The sequence below is a fragment of the Sebastes umbrosus genome, chromosome 19 (assembly GCF_015220745.1).
Source record: "Sebastes umbrosus isolate fSebUmb1 chromosome 19, fSebUmb1.pri, whole genome shotgun sequence".
NCBI classification, from domain to species: domain Eukaryota; kingdom Metazoa; phylum Chordata; class Actinopteri; order Perciformes; family Sebastidae; genus Sebastes; species Sebastes umbrosus.
In genome coordinates, this window is record NC_051287.1 from 2,803,056 (window position 1) to 2,820,103 (window position 17,048).

The 17,048-nt window shown below is 36.2% G+C and overlaps 1 protein-coding gene across 1 annotated transcript; it reads left to right on the forward strand.

Annotated features, from left to right (window-relative positions):
• The first annotated feature begins 1 nt into the window (after nucleotide 1).
• Nucleotides 2–16,569, forward strand: LOC119477785 (huntingtin-interacting protein 1-related protein-like). Its single transcript, XM_037751918.1, has 33 exons — nucleotides 2–232; nucleotides 557–620; nucleotides 1,717–1,859; nucleotides 1,968–2,024; nucleotides 2,202–2,282; nucleotides 2,360–2,436; nucleotides 2,508–2,569; nucleotides 2,752–2,892; nucleotides 3,116–3,173; nucleotides 3,264–3,339; nucleotides 3,734–3,862; nucleotides 3,939–4,061; nucleotides 4,975–5,158; nucleotides 5,247–5,335; nucleotides 6,141–6,257; nucleotides 6,354–6,455; nucleotides 7,057–7,251; nucleotides 7,904–8,014; nucleotides 8,091–8,285; nucleotides 8,375–8,522; nucleotides 9,696–9,782; nucleotides 9,862–9,969; nucleotides 10,059–10,195; nucleotides 13,099–13,209; nucleotides 13,308–13,366; nucleotides 13,451–13,481; nucleotides 13,566–13,628; nucleotides 13,828–13,928; nucleotides 14,025–14,130; nucleotides 14,779–14,902; nucleotides 15,094–15,155; nucleotides 15,240–15,974; nucleotides 16,337–16,569. The coding sequence occupies exons 1-33, from the start codon at nucleotides 152–154 to the stop codon at nucleotides 16,373–16,375; spliced, it is 3,996 nt and encodes a 1,331-aa protein (XP_037607846.1). The 5' UTR covers nucleotides 2–151; the 3' UTR covers nucleotides 16,376–16,569.
• The last annotated feature ends 479 nt before the right edge of the window (nucleotides 16,570–17,048 follow it).

A 17,048-nucleotide genomic window follows, 5' to 3' on the forward strand; every position in this document is an offset into this window, starting at 1 on the left:
TGTTTTCATGTGAGGAATCCACTAAAGAAGGAGGACTATTTTTGGCAAACCTGTTCTTGTTTTAAAGACGCACCTCGAGAGCACAGGTGAGGAGCTGGAACCTGGAGCTGGATAATAGACTTTTTAGTTTGTGTGGTGTTCCAGTAACAACATGAGCAAAACCAAGAACAAAACTGACAATAAGACGGAAAAGGCTTTGGCTGCGGAGAAAGAGCAGTTCGGTAAACAACAGGTAAGTACATTTTTATTATTAAAATCAAACTTTTACACATTGGAGAGGCTGTTTAGTTCATTTCATATATTGTTTTATAGTTTGTTAAATTCAGCTAACATTTGGTGACTTCTACTAAATCAAATGTGAAGCTACAACCGAGAAAAACATTTTCATAATTGCTTTAAATGTTGCTTCTTCTCTGGCCTCTTGGTTGAGGTAAATCCAACTATGTGGTTTTGATTTTTATCTAAATGTTTCACCTATTTCCTCAAGCAGCAGCCTGATGTTGACTTGTAGGCAAGTTGAGCTGCTTTAACTGAAGTCGAGCCTCTTTTGTTTCAGCTCCACAGCATCAGCAAAACTCTCGTCTCTGGTGAAACACCACCCAAAGAGAAATATGTGCGCCGTATCCTTTTGATATTTAACAGAACACACAACTTGGATTATTTACTGGGCTGCAAAACACTAGATGAGTGAAGATTTGACCTGCTGGTGGCTCTAGAGGGAAAGTCAGAGGATCACCAAAGTCAGTAGGATTCATCCTCTGGGATCATTGAATGTCTGAAGGAAATTTCATATTAATCCATCCAGTAGTTGTGGAGATATTTCAGTCTGGACCAGAGGCAGGTTCAGGTTTAGAGATACAGTGAAGGAGACTCCCCTTTACAGACAAGCCCACTTTATGATAATCACATGCAGTATAAATGTGTTGTTTTCTCCTATTCTAAAAATGGTGTATCTGAATATGTCTGCATACTGGGGTCCCTAAACAGTCTTGGAATTACATAAATTGGGTATCACTGTAAAGCTGAGACTCTTGTGGATCCAATGAGCCCAACTGTATTCATGTGTGATGATGTTAGTCTCCATAGGAGACATTTCACTGTAGTAACACTTGACCTCACTGTATAAAATGACCTGTGGTGATCTCTAGGATAATCAGAGCCTCATGAAACTTTACAGCCACAAACTAGAGACCTAGAGTATTCAGAGGATGGATGGATCAAACTAGAGACCTAGAGCATTCAGAGGATGGATGGATCAGACTAGAGACCTAGAGCATTCAGAGGATGGATGGATCAGACTAGAGACCTAGAGCATTCAGAGGATGGATGGATCAGACTAGAGACCTAGAGCATTCAGAGGATGGATGGATCAGACTAGAGACCTAGAGCATTCAGAGGATGGATGGATCAAACTAGAGACCTAGAGCATTCAGAGGATGGATGGATCAGACTAGAGACCTAGAGCATTTAGATTCTCAGCTTTCAGATGATGTACACCACTTCTATGTGACATCTATTGTTGACCTGCTATCTCCCCCTAAAGACCCCCTGTACCCCCCTAAAAAAAAAAGACAAAAATGTGTCTACCGTGGGTCTCAGAAGGTTAATGACATCTTTATGTAAAACAAAAGTCTAATGTTGGATTAAGGTGGTCACTATAACGTGGGTTTATATCCACCACCGTGTGCATTAGTAGTTTCCTTGACAGCTGTGAAGATATCATCATGGGAACACACAAGGAGACCGGAGCCACCACCTTCTGGTCCTACGTCCTCAACCTGCCTCTGTCCAGCAACTCCATGATCAGCTGGAAGTTCTGCTACCTGCTGCACAAAGTGCTCAGAGACGGACACAGAAATGTGAGTTCAGATCTGTATTTATCCCCTCAGTCTTTACTTGTTTACCTCTTGTTTGTTTTTTCTCTTCCCGTTGTAATGTTCCTCCTCTCTGCTCTGTTCAACCTGCAGACGGTCAGAGATTCTCACAGATACTGCCGCAACATTAAAGACATGGGCATTCTCTGGGTGAGTAGCAACAATACAACAATGTGAAAATACTCCATCAAAAGTTAAAGTCCTGCTTAAGTAAAACGTACTTAAAGTATCAGTAGTAAAAGTACTCATTGTGCAGTAAAATGTGTCTTAATATTGTTCACATAAACAAACAAATAAATCAACAACAACCTTTTATTTGTATTCCAGGGAAACTTGCACGATCGATACGGCCACATTGTTGCCCTGTCTGCCAAATTCCTCTGGCTCAAAATGGAATTTCATGCAAAGGTAACATAAATATGTAGTTTTATGGTTTATATATATAATGACATGTGACAAAATGATAATTAAAAGTAAATTCACAGCACAAGGTGATCCCGGGTAACCTGGAGGCCAGCGATGAGACGGTGGAGAGGGAGACGGGAAACGACCCGACCAAAGTGTAAGTTGTTCAGTGAGTCATTAAAGACGCGGTTAAATGTGCTTCATTAACGTGGTTTTAATGTGTTGTAGGTTAGATATGGTACAGGAACTGATGGATTACTGGGACGCTGGGCTGAAGTTCGAGGAGACGGGTGAGTCCACAACATATTCATGTTTTCTTTTTGTTATATGATCGCCAAACCATCTTGAAAGTGTTGGATAAGACCGGTGATATTTGTCAACAAATCCCATGAAAAGACCAAAACCAAGAGTGTGTTAGTTGTGTTGTTCTCCTTTTAATTTGTCTTTGATTTCATGTTTTTCTTGTTCAAAGTTCTGCGTCAGATGGACGCCAACGGCGCCAAATCTACGACTCCAGCTGGACAGTGCAGGCTGACTCCTCTGATACCGCTCATCCTGGACTGCAGCTTCCTCTACCACTTCTCTGTCATGCTGATGTTCAAACTTCACAGCCGTGAGTGACATAGAAATATGTTTTCTGTTCAATCAAACCATACAGTGTTATCATGAAAGGGTAACTTCGGTATTTGTCAACCTGGACCCTATCAATAATCTTGCACATCTGGAATTTGCACATTGGTTTACTACCTCATTTAGTTTTTACATTTTAAAAGAAAAATTGTAACATGCACACTTTGCTAATGTTTATCCTAATAATCACATCCTCTGGTTTACAGGCATCGCTGCAGATGTTCTTCTTGGACATCGAGAGCGGTTCCGAGATCTATTTAACAGGTTGGTTGTCAGTATCATGAGGTTAAAAACACACATTTATATCTCTGTTACGGGTTCTGTAATAAGTGACGGATGTGTTTACTTCTGCAGCCTCACACAGTTCTTCAACAGAGCCAGAGAAGTGGAGTTCTTTAAAAGTCGCATCCAGATCCCAGATCTCCCCGACGTAAGTAACTTCAGTCCTGCAATGAAAATGTTCCCTCAAAACTGGAAGCCTTGCAGTAAAGCATCCCCTGCTTTATGGTCTATCTGACTATAAATGGGACCATAATTTACTAAATGAACATCATGCTGTATTGAAGAAGACTTGAAACTAGCGATTGAGACCATAAACTCATGTTTACAATGTTTACTGAGGTAATAAATCAAGTAGGCTCATTTTCTCATAGATTTCTATACAACCAAACTTCTTTTTGCAACCAGAGGAGTCGCCCCCTGCTGGCTGGTAGAGAGATTGCAAGTTTAAGACACTTCAGCATTGGCTTCACTTCTCAGACCTTGGATTTGCACACTGGTTACATCCCACCACTCATGCACATGTGCTTTGTTTATTACATCAGGCTCCTCCAAACTTCCTCCGTGCCGCTGCTTGGGGTGAATATAAAAGGCCGGTGGTAGTGGTGACGAACGAGGATCGTCCTGACGAAGAGGAAGTGGAGCCACGACCAGAGTTTAGGGAGGCGCCACAGGTACATGCAAGAAGTCAAAAGATAAATAATGTTTCTCACCTCTTTTTCTTTGGCTAACGTTGTTCTCTAATGACAGTACTATTCGCTCAACCAAACGGGAGCACCTGATGTGTCAGTTGACCAGAGAGGATCGGAGAATGAGAGTCTGAAGAGAGAGCTGCAGGTGCTCAAACCAGAACTACAGCTCATCAAGAGTGAGGTAAGCTGGTTGGTCACATTGGACATGTTCTGTATAGAGGACGGAACCTGCCAAAATAAAAAATAAGTGAATAAATAAATGACTCGATAAATAAATAGAAATCATTAAATATAGCAAAGATAATATTAAAAATAAATGTAGCCATTAATTCATTGATAAAATGTGACATTAATTGATATTTCTGTTTTAATTTGCTTATTTATTTATTTATCTTCATATTAATTCCCTTATTTATTTACTCCTCTGTTTAATTTTCCTTTGTATTTATTTATGTATAGCTAGCTAGCATATACTCACGCACCCTGACCACATGAGTGACAGCCCCCTCATTTGCATAATGAGGCAAAAATGCATTAAGAAATGTAAAAATAAATGTATAAAAATAAAATAATATAATAATAAAATAAATGTATAAAAAAAGAATACAGAAATGGAAAAGGTTTGGGGAAATGAAAAGGTAAAATTGTGCCGAAACAAATAAATAAATGCATAAATAAATACATACATTTAAAAATAAATATAAAAAAAAAATAAAAATAAGTGCAAAGATAAATTTGAAAAATAATAAAAATAAATAAAAGGGAAATTTTAAATAAGAGTAAATAAAAAGGGGGTTAGTACAAAGATAAATAAATAAATAAAGAACCAAATTAAAACAGAAATATCAATTTATGTCAAATTTTATCAATTAATTAATGGCTACATTTATTTTTTATATTATTTTTGCTACATTTAATGACATTTATTTATTTATCAAGTCATTTATTTATTTATTCATTGATTTTTGGCAGGTGCCATCCTCCATAGTACTGCACCTCATATACTATATAACATGTAGCTGTGTGACGTCTTGGGTATGATTGCTACACGTTTCCAGTGTAAACTAATAAAGGTGAAACATACCTTTCCTCAGGCTCATAGGTGTTTGACTGAGTTAAAGGGTCAGGTGAATCGCCTGGAGGCCGAGCTCGAGGAGCAGCGTACCCACAAACAGATGGCCATGATGGAGAAGGAACACATGCGGATGGAAGTGGAAGCTTTGAGGTGTGCCAACGTCGCCAACGTCGGGGCTCAGATCGGATTCAAGGAGGCAGACAGTGAGTAAACAGATTTATGTTCCAGGTGAAATACGAGTGTAGTTGAGTCTCAACTGTTTGTCCTCTTCATACTGTCGTCTCCACACAGACAGAGCTCAGGCAGCAGAGATTCGTTTCACTCAACTCAAAGAGAGACACGCTGAGCTCATCACCAGTCACGCTGGCTTAATGAAGAAGGTAGGCTGAATAGATGTTATTTTTTATTATGCTTTAACATTATTTTGAGTAAAACCTGAGTAGAAAATACACTGAGTTAATCTTTGTTGATATACTCACTCAATTTTTATTTTATTTATTGATTATGAGGCTGTTGTATATGGAGGACGGAACCTGCCAAAATAAAAAAATAAATGAATAAATTAATTAATGACTCGATAAATAAATAAATAAATATGTCATTAGATGTAGCAAATACTATATTAAAAATAAATGTAGCCATTAATTAATTGATAAATAATAATAATAATAAATTGATATTTCTGTTTTAATTTGCATCTTTATTTATTTATCTTTGTATTAATTCCCTTATTTATTTACTCTTCTGTTTAATTTTCCATTTAATTTATTTTTGCTTTTATTTTTAATATTTTTCTAATTAAATTATTTATTTATTTTTGCATTTATTTTACATTTATTTTGTATTATTTATTTATTTATTATTCTTTTCTTTACACATTTATCTTTACATTTCTTTATGCATCTCTGCCTCATGCAAATGAGGGGGCTGTCACTCAACATGTCATCATACATCATATATACATAAATAAATAAAAGGGAAAGTTAAACGAGTAAATAAAAAAGGGAATTAATACAAAGATAAATAAATAATGAAGCCAATTAAAACAGAAATATCAATTTATTTTATTTTTAATATTATTTTTGTTACATTTAATCACAGAAGAAAAGTTATTCCTCAAAATGTCCAGTTATTTAAAGTGAGTTTTTTTAGTGACTCTGAGATGTTTTCTGTGTGTTTGTGCAGAACGCAGAAACAGTGAAGTTGCTGTCGGGTTCAAAATACGGTCAAGATGACCTGATGAGAAAGAAACAGCAGCTGGAAAATGAGCTGGAAAATCTACGACAGGAGAAAATAAACGCGGTGAGAACTTCAGACGGTTCTTGATATCATCTTTTTCCACCAGAGGAAGTTTAATGTGGTGGTGTATATTGATTAGGTGTCTCTTCTCCCGATCAGATGAATCAGCAGCAGCAGCAGGTTCAGCACCTGAACACAGAACTATTGGAGCAAAGAGCAGAGCTGGCTCTCCTTCGCAGCACTCTGGAGAATAAAGACAAGGTGAGACTGAGCAATAAAACTAACTTTCATTAATGCACCAAGCATTAAAGATGCCAGGGCTTAGTTGTAGCGGCCGGAAACTTAAATCAAACTTAAATCAAAGGGCCACTGACGCACCATGATGGGTATGTGATTTACGCATGCAAAAGAGACCATTGTCCATGCAAAATGTGTGTGTTTCTGATTATTTATTACATTGATTTGAGAAACTTATATTATTTATGTATTTATTTATTTATGTATTTATTTTGTATTTATAATTTTTATATTAATTATTTTAATTATTATTTTATTATTATTATTATCAGTAGTAGTAGTAAGTAATATTGCCATTACTGTTGTTGTTGTTATTTATTATTATTATTATTATTATTATTATTATTTATTAATATTAATAACCATAATATTATTAAAAATATTTGTGGGAGAACATGTTTATATTTCCCAAAAAAAGGCATAATGTTGATATCGGTATCAGCACTGTTATTAAAGGTTTAAATGTCTCTACAGTGCTTTCCCACAGTGAAGTGCAGCTTCATCCGGTGAGTCATCTTATCTAGAGGCTTAATTTTATTCACGTACATATTTGTGTTTTCTTCAGGAGGGATCTCATGTGAGCAGCAGCCTAATGGCCCTGCAGGCGGAGCGAGATGTTCTGCTTCGCTCCGTCAGAGAGAAAGAGGCCGAGGTGTCCTCGCTGAGACAGCAGGCCCAGCAGCAGCAGGGCTCCCTGGACCTGGAGAGAGACCGGCTCCTCCGAGAGCTGGAGGCTCTGAGAGCTCAGCTGCAGCAGCAGGTACCGACTCAGGACAGAGAAATATAATGTCTTAAAGCATCCAACACATGCAGTCAACAGTTCCTGTCTATTTTATGAACCGTCCAGACCTCTCAGATCTGTCTGGTTCAGGTCTTTTATGCTCCATATATCTGGAACCAACTCTGCTCCCACTCTGTTGTGTTAAATCAAAAACGTTCCTATGTACCACTGCCATTTTTAATTAAGTTTGGGACTATATTTCTCACTGCCAGGTAGCTTTGCAGTCATTTTTATTTTCCTGTTTATGCACTTTAATAAAATTTGTGCCTATTTTTTATTTTCTATTTTATTTATGTGTCTTTTTACGTCACATTTCATACAAGTAGGGAGTTGATTAGTTGATTTAATCGGCAGATTTGTAAAACTCCACAAAGAATCACACAATAGCACCACTTTAAATCTTGTGTTTACCACAGATGTGCTCATAAGTTTCTTAGAAATAAGTCATTCAGCATGAAAAAAGCATAAATAAATGACTAAAGAAATCTTAGTCGACTAAGACCAAAACGACCGATTAGTAGACTAATCGACTAAGATGGGGCAGCTCTACTTTTTAAGTCTTATTTAAAGCCCTTTGAATTACCTCGTTGTTTAAAGGTGCTGTACAAATAAAACTTTCCTCTCCAAACAGCTTGCCATCAACGCAGAGCAGAAGTTGGAGATCGACCGGCTGAGACGAGAGCTGGACTCGACTCGAGCTGAGCTGAATCGTGTAAACAGCGCCCTGCACAGCAAAGAGATGGTAGGAATAGTTCTAGTTTCTCACATCGTTTACAAGTGAAAAAAAACACACTCATTGATGCATGTTTTATCGTCAGAGTGGCAGCCAGATGAGCAGCTCACTAGCAGGGATGCAGGCGGAGAGGGAGGCGCTGCTGCGCTCCATGAGGGACCAGGAGGCCGAGCTGAACTCCCTCCGGCAGCAGGCTCAGCTCCACCAGAACTCCCTGGAGCAGGAGAGGCAGCGGAGCAGCATGGAGCTGGGAAGCCTCCACTCTCAGCTACAGCAACAGGTGCTGCACACACACTACAGCTGCATAGTGAAGCTGTTGTGAGTTTCAGAGTTACTGATGAGTTTATGTGTGTGTGTGTGTTACGTCAGGCCTGTCGTGAAGGCGAGCTGGCCCAGAAGCTGCAGGACGAGCAGTTCTGTCTGCTGCAGTGTGCCGTGGTGGAGGCTGAGGGCATCATACTGGACGCTGTGGCCAAACTGGACGACCCCATTCATGTCAGCTGCACCAGCTCACCTGGTAATACCTCTATCATTTCTTCTTGTTCATTACACTGAATTTACTCAATACTGGGGCTGTAAATAACAATTATTTTTATCATCAGCTTAAAATGTTGGAAAGGAGTGAAAAATGCCCAGGTTGACATCAATAAATAGGTTTATTTTGTCTGAGTAACAAGAGGTAAAATCCACAATATAAGAAAAACTAGCAAAGATAGAAAGATAGAAAACCAATAGTCAAATTTATTCAATTTACAATGATTTAAAATAGAAAAGCAGACATTTGAGAAACTTATTTATTTATTTATTTATTATTATTTATCATTTATGTATCGTTTTTTATGTTATTTTATTATATTATTATTACTATTATTGATATGATTATTATTATTGTTGTTGTTATTTATTTGTATTATTATTATTACAATAATATAAAACAGAAAAGCAGACATTTGAGAAATTTATTTATTTATCATAATTTTTATATTAATTATTTTGATTATTATTTTGTTATTATTAGTAGTAGTAGTAATATTGTCATTATTGTTGTTGTTATTTATGATTATTAATGTTATTATTATTATTATTGTTAAATTACTTTAAATGATTGGTTATTATGTTGATAATACATAATACAATTAATAAAGTTAGTCCTTAACTTGACAAATCTTAATTTAAACCCTCTCAACTGATTATTTAAAAGCACTATATAAACATTTAATAAATGATTAATAACACATTATAATGTAGTTCTACGCAGATATAAGGACATTTTTATTGTTATAAAGTATTTTCAACAATTATAACGTCTCTTATGAAGACAGTGGGGAGTTATAGTTGTTTAAAAATACGTTAGGGTGGCTGGTTAGCTCAGTCGGTAGAGCGAGCGCCCATGTAACGCCAAGGCTCAGTCCTAGCAGTGGTGGACCCGGGTTTGAATCCGGCCTGTGGTCCTTTCCGCATGTCATTTCTCTCTCTCCCCCTTTCCAACACTCTATCCACTGTCCTATCAATAAAATACTTAAAAATCACCCCAAAAAATAACTTTAAAAAAAAAAAAAATGCGTTAAAATATTTTTACTATATAGTGTGTTATAAACTATTTATTAATAGTTTATATACTGCTTATAAGTGCTAAATAGGGGAGGTTAAATAAGGTGTTTTTCATACCAGCAACATTTGTGTTTTTCAGATTATTTGGTGAATCGGGCTGAAATCACTCTGGGTTCTATCGATAAAATGCAGCAGAGCCACGTGGTCTACCTGGGAAACAGGAACGGTGAGTTGTGTTCAGGTCTGGAGAGATGAAGTAAAGTTAGATGATGAGTTTATCTAACGTTCCTCTCTGTCGTTTTTAGACGCCAGCGGTTTGTTGAGAGCGGTCACCCAGTTCTCCCACCTCGCCGCTGACACCATCGTCAACGGAGCAGCAACGTCTCACACTGCTCCGACCGACCAGGCCGACCGTAAGAGACTCACATTCACACTGTGGCTGTTAGATATAAATACTAAATACATTATAAACTCACTTCCTGTTTCTTTGTCTCACATTCAGGTTTAACTGACACCTGTCGGGACTGTGCGAATAACTGCCTTCAGTTCTTGAAGGATCTGAAGATTCAGGCCAATTTACCGAGAGCAGATCCGTCCGCGGTGCGCCACACCGTCCAACGCATCCTCGCTCTGGGACAGGTGACACACTTTTTACCTTTAGAGTCTACAGCTTTGAGATAAATGTACTGAAGTTTACTAGGTACAGTATAATGTTTACATCTTAGTGTAACTTATTAGCAGGTTTTTCCTCTCATGTTTATTTCACCCACAGCTAATGATTTTTAAAATTTAATTATGTAATTTTTTTACCTTTTTTTTTTTTTTTACTATTATAGTTTAACAGTATAGTATATAATATAGTATAGTACTTTATATACTGCTTGGTAGCTTGTGAATTTCACCCCCAGGGATCAATAAATTCTTATTTTAACCTGTAATTATACATCATTATTAATTAGTTGATTATATTTTGTATTAATAATCTGAATCTGCAAAGTAACTAAAGCTGTTAAATAAATGTAGTGGAGTAAAAAGTATATTCAATTCAATTCAATTCAATTCAATTTATTTTTATATAGCGTCAAATCAGAAGTAAAAAAAAAAAAGTCTGAAAAAATGTCCGTAAAAAAAAAAGTCTGAAAAAATGTCCTTAAAAAAAAAAGTCTACAAAAATGTCCGGAAAAAAAAGTCTGAAAAATGTCCGGAAAAAAAAAGTCTGAAAAAATGTCCGTGTAAAAAAAAGTCTGAAAAATGTTGGGAAAAAAAAGTTTAAAAAAATGTCCGTAAAAAAAAAAGTCTGAAAAATGTCCGTAAAAAAAAAGTCTGAAAAAATGTCCGTGTAAAAAAAAGTCTGAAAAATGTTGGGAAAAAAAGTCTGAAAAAATGTCCATAAAAAAAAAAAGTTTGAAAAATGTTGGGAAAAAAAATCTGAAAAAATGTACGTAAAAAAAAAAGTCTGAAAAATGTTGGGAAAAAATGTTGGAAAAAAAAGTCTGAAAAAATGCCCGTAAAAAAAAAAGTCTGAAAAAATTTCCGGAAAAAAAAAGTCTGAAAAATGTTGGAAAAAAAGTCTGAAAAATGTTGGAAAAAAAAGTCTGAAAAAATGTCCTTAAAAACAAAAGTTGGAAAAATGTTGGAAAAAAAAGTCTGAAAAAATGCCCGTAAAAAAAAAAGTCTGAAAAATGTCCGTAAAAAAAAAGTCTGAAAAAATGTCCGTGTAAAAAAAAGTCTGAAAAATGTTGGGAAAAAAAGTCTGAAAAAATGTCCATAAAAAAAAAAAGTTTGAAAAATGTTGGGAAAAAAAATCTGAAAAAATGTACGTAAAAAAAAAAGTCTGAAAAATGTTGGGAAAAAATGTTGGAAAAAAAAGTCTGAAAAAATGCCCGTAAAAAAAAAAGTCTGAAAAAATTTCCGGAAAAAAAAAAGTCTGAAAAATGTTGGAAAAAAAGTCTGAAAAATGTTGGAAAAAAAAGTCTGAAAAAATGTCCTTAAAAACAAAAGTTGGAAAAATGTTGGAAAAAAAAGTCTGAAAAAATGCCCGTAAAAAAAAAGTCTGAAAAAAGTCTGAAAAAATTTCCGGAAAAAAAAAGTCTGAAAAATGTTGGAAAAAAAGTCTGAAAAATGTTGGGAAAAAAAGTCTGAAAAAATTTCCGGAAAAAAAAAGTCTGAAAAATTTTGGGAAAAAAAGCCTGAAAAAATGTCCGTAAAAAAAAAAGTTTGAAAAATGTTGGGAAAAAAAATCAGAAAAAATTTCCATAAAAAAAAGTCTGAAAAATGTTTGAAAAAAAGACTGAAAAATGTTGGAAAAAAAAGTCTGAAAAAATGTATGTAAAAAAAAAAAGTTTGAAAAATGTTGGAAAAAAAAGTCTGAAAAAATGTTTGGAAAAAAAAGTTTAAAAAAATGTCCGTAAAAAAAAATTTCCATTAAAAAAGAAAAGTCTGAAAAAAGTCTGAAAAAATTTCCGTAAAAAAAAAGTCTGAAAATTGTTGGAAAAAAAAGTCTGAACAATGTTGGAAAAAAAAGTCTGAAAAATGTTGGAAAAAAAAGTCTGAAAAAATGTTGGAAAAAAAAAGTCTGAAAAAATGTCCGTAAAAAAAGTCTGAAAAATGTTTGGAAAAAAAAGTTTCAAAAAATGTCCGTAAAAAAAAATGTCCATAAAAAAAAGTCTGAAAAAATGTCCGTAAAAAAAAAGTCTGAAAAAATGTCCGTAAAAAAAAAAAGTCTGAAAAATGTTGGAAAAAAAGTCTGAAAAAATTTCCGGAAAAAAAAAGTCTGAAAAATTTTGTGAAAAAAAGCCTGAAAAAATGTCCGTAAAAAAAAAAGTTTGAAAAATGTTGGAAAAAAAAATCAGAAAAAATTTCCATAAAAAAAAGTCTGAAAAATGTTTGAAAAAAAGACTGAAAAATGTTGGAAAAAAAAGTCTGAAAAAATGTATGTAAAAAAAAAAAAGTTTGAAAAATGTTGGAAAAAAAAGTCTGAAAAAATGTTTGGAAAAAAAAGTTTAAAAAAATGTCCGTAAAAAAAAATTTCCATTAAAAAAAAAAAGTCTGAAAAAAGTCTGAAAAAATTTCCGTAAAAAAAAAGTCTGAAAATTGTTGGAAAAAAAAGTCTGAACAATGTTGGAAAAAAAAGTCTGAAAAATGTTGGAAAAAAAAGTCTGAAAAAATGTTGGAGAAAAAAAAGTCTGAAAAAATGTCCGTAAAAAAAGTCTGAAAAATGTTTGGAAAAAAAAGTTTCAAAAAATGTCCGTAAAAAAAAAATGTCCATAAAAAAAAGTCTGAAAAAATGTCCGTAAAAAAAAAGTCTGAAAAAATGTCCGTAAAAAAAAAAAGTCTGAAAAAAGTTGGAAAAAAAAGTCTGAAAAAATTTCCGTAAAAACAAAGTCTGAAAAATTTTGGAAAAAAAAAAGTCTGAAAAAATTTCCGTAAAAAAATCTGAAAAATACAGTTACTTTTGACCACTGCCTGTTATAAAGTTTTCCACAGGTACCCGACTCAGTACTTGCTGCAGTATTTCTGATGTGTACTTTCATCATGTTTAGGATCTGCGTCCTAAAGGACAGGATGTGCTGAAGGAGGAGCTGGGATACATGGTGGACAAAGAGATGATCGCCACGTCGACCGCCATCGAAGAGGCCGTGCTGCGAATGGAGGTAAGGACACATCACGACAGATACACCTGACACACACACACACACACACACACACTTGGTGATGCTTAATATTTCTATTATAAATGTTTATTTCTCAGGAGATACTGAGTCAGGCAAAGAGAGACACTTCTGGCGTCAAGCTGGAGGTCAACCAGAGGTAATACTTTATCAAATTTAAGCTTCTCTGCGTCACTCTCTTACCTGAAATCTGTGTGATGGTATTTTTAATGTTTCCTCTCAGCATCCTGGGATCCTGTTCAGACCTGATGAAGGTGAGAAGTCTGTCTACTTTTTAAAATACATCTCTGTGAACTCCTCTGGTTCATTTATCACTCAGTGTTTTCTTTCCTCTCCAGGCTGTTCACATGCTGGTGACGGCGTCTACCGACCTACAGAAAGACATCGTGGAAGGAGGCCGGGTGAGTCACCTGAAGTTCAGATAACTAGGGCTGTTCTACACCAAATAAATCCTTAGTCGACTAACACTCAAACGATTTTGTTGACTAATCGATGAGTCGAGTTTATCGACAGATCTGTAAAGTTTCTCCACAAAGAATCACACAAATAAGGAGCAGAAACCACAGTTCAGTGACCCGTTTGTACTTGTTCTTCTTGTAGGGTGCAGCGTCTGTTACGGAGTTTTATGCCAAAAATTCTCGCTGGACCGAAGGACTCATCTCTGCCTCCAAAGCTGTGGGCTGGGGCGCCACGCAGCTGCTGTAAGTATCCAAACACACACATATATTATTAGTTATACGTCCTGAATATCAAACTAATTTATACAATGAACTTGTTCTTCACCTCTCTGCCATCAGAGACTCAGCTGACCGGGTTGTGGGTGAAAATGGACGATACGAGGAGCTCATCGCTTGTTCACATGAGATCGCCGCGAGCACGGCTCATCTAGTTGCTGCCTCAAAGGTATTTCATACACTGGTCCATTTTGAGATTTTGGTCTATTTTGCTTCCATAATATGGAGGACGGAGCCTGACAAAATAAAAAATGAATGAATAAATAAATAAATGTCATTAAATGTAGAAAAGATAATAAAAAATAAATGTAACAATAAATTAATTCATAAAATGTGACATAAATTGATATTTCTGTTTTAATGTGCTGCTTTATTTATTTATCTTGCTATCAATTCCCTTATTTATTTAATATTCTGTTTAATTTTCCCTTTTATTTATTTGTGTATTTATTTTTATTTTTTTTAAATGTATTTATTTATTATTTATTTATTTATTTTTGTTGAGTGACAGCCCCCTCATTTGCATAATGAGGCAGAAATGCATAAAGAAATTTATAAAGAAATAAATGAGGGGGCTGTCACTCAGTGAGTGTCATCATGGGGTCAGGGTGTACGACTATATGCTAGCAAGCTATACGTAAATAAATATAAGGGAAAATTAAACAGAAGAGTAAATAAATAAGGGAATAAATACGAAGATAAATAAATAAAGAAACAAATGTGAAGCAATGTGTTTTGAGGGAGAAATGCTGGCCACCCCCCCACCCCCTTTGTGGTGCATCATTAAATATTCTGCCGTGACTCACAATGATTTCAGGTGAAGGCCGACCGCAACAACAAGAAGCTGACGACGCTGAAGCACGCCTCGCGGCATGTAAACGACATGGCTGCTGTGGTCGTCACCTCCACCAAACACGGGCAGCAGCAGATCTCCGACCAAGGTGAGAGAAGGAGCTGAGGGAGATGTTTCACTGAATTGACGTGCTGGTGGCGCACCAAATTCAGTAGGATTCATCCACTGGGGAACATGAATGTCGGCACAAAATTACAATCTAGTAGTTGTTGAAATATTTCAGTCTGGAGCGACTGACATCTCCGTTCATCGAGCTTTAACTTCATGATGTCTTTACAGGTATGATGGACTTCTCTGGATTGTCTCTGATCAAACTGAAAACAGAGGAGATGGAAGCTCAGGTGAGTCTTTTCGACATTTATCATCTTGTTTATTTCCTGTTGATCACAAGTAGCTGACGACGTTGTGTCCTCTGGGTCTCTCAGGTGAAGGTGCTGCAGCTGGAGAGCCAGCTGGAGCAGGAGCGAGTCCGTCTGGGGGAGCTGAGGAAGAGGCACTACGAGCTCGACGCCTCCGGGACCGCCGCCCCTGACGCTGACACAGAGGACGGAGCCGATAGCTTCCCACCGCCGCCGCCACCCACTCTGCTCGACTCCACGCCAGTACCTCAGTCGTACTCACAGACGCAGCCATACCTGAACACCCAGAGCTTTGAACCAAGCAACCCGTTCGCACCGAACAATCCGTTTGCACCGGCTCAAACGCCAACACAGTCCTTCTCGGCGCCTCAGTCGTACACACCTCAGTCGTACACACCAACACACACCTACACACAGGCCCAAAGCTACACCCCGTCTACAACCTACACCCCTTCCCAATCCAATGCCCCTTCCCAATCCTACACCCCGTCTCAAACTTACACCCCGTCTCAAACCTACTCTCCGACTACAACCTACACCCCGTCTCAAACCTACACCCCGTCTCAAACCTACGCACCCTCCCAGCCTCCACCTCAGCCTTACACCCCAAACACAACCCAAACGCACTTAACCCCTCAGTCTTACTCGCCGTCACAGCCCTCGACACAAACCTCCGGCCTCCCCCGTTCTCCCTCGCCGTCTCCGCCCCAGGCGACCCCGCAGAACAACACCGAGGCCATCAAACCGGCCACGAGGAGATCCAACATCTTTACCAAATCTGGGAACTTGCTGAAGAGTGCGGTAAGTGCTGAAACCCTTCTGCTGCTAGAGCTGGATGTTCATCATCATATATGCTTAAAGGGAGGGTCTATTATTTTTTCTTGAGGTTTTTATATCATTCTGTAGCTTCCCAGTGGTGTTATTTCCAAACTTAGCACAGCTAACGTTGACTCAGCTAGTGCTAGCGTTCACATTATTCATAACCTGATTGATTAGTTTTGAGTAGCTTACTTTGGTAACCTACGTCACTGTCTTTTGTCATGGCTGAATGGGCGTTTCCATTTGAAAAATAAAATAAAAGACAGCACATGGACCTGCCCTTTAATAAGATGATAATTTGAATAAATGGTATATAAACGACTCTTTTCTTTTTTTAATTACAGTTCAGACGAGGTGAAACTGGAACAGGAGAGTCTTCTTGAAGCCTGACTGAAGAAGAATCCGAAGTTTTACTCAACAATCACTGGAAATATAACTTTAATCTGCTAAAAACACTGATTTTAATCTAATTTCATCTCTGGTTTTGTAAAAAAAAAAAAGGTTATAGGATCTTCACAGAAAAATTGTTGTCAGTTAAATTAAAAATGAATATTTTCCAATTTATTTTTGTAATCATACTGAAGCCTGTATTATTTTAATAATTGCTGTTGTATATGGAGGACGGAACCTGTCAAAACAAAAAATAAATTAATAAATAAATAAATGACTTGATAAATAAATAAATATCATTAAATGCAGCAAAAATAATATTAAAAATAAATGGGATGGTTATGTTTTAATTTGCTTCTTTATTTATTTAACTTTGTATTAATTCCCTTATTTATTTACTCTTCTGTTTAATTTTCCCTTTTATTTATCTATGTATTTATTTGTATTAATTATATTAATTTTTAAATATTTGAAATTTAATATTTAAAATGTATTTATTTGTTTTTGCATTTATTTATATATATTTTTTATATTTATTTTTGTTGAGTGACAGCCCCCTCATTTGCATAATGAGGCAGAAATGTGTAAAGAAAAGAATACAGAAATAAATAAGTTTGGGGAAATATATAAAGGGTGAAATGCAGAGGGGGAATTGTGCCAAAATAA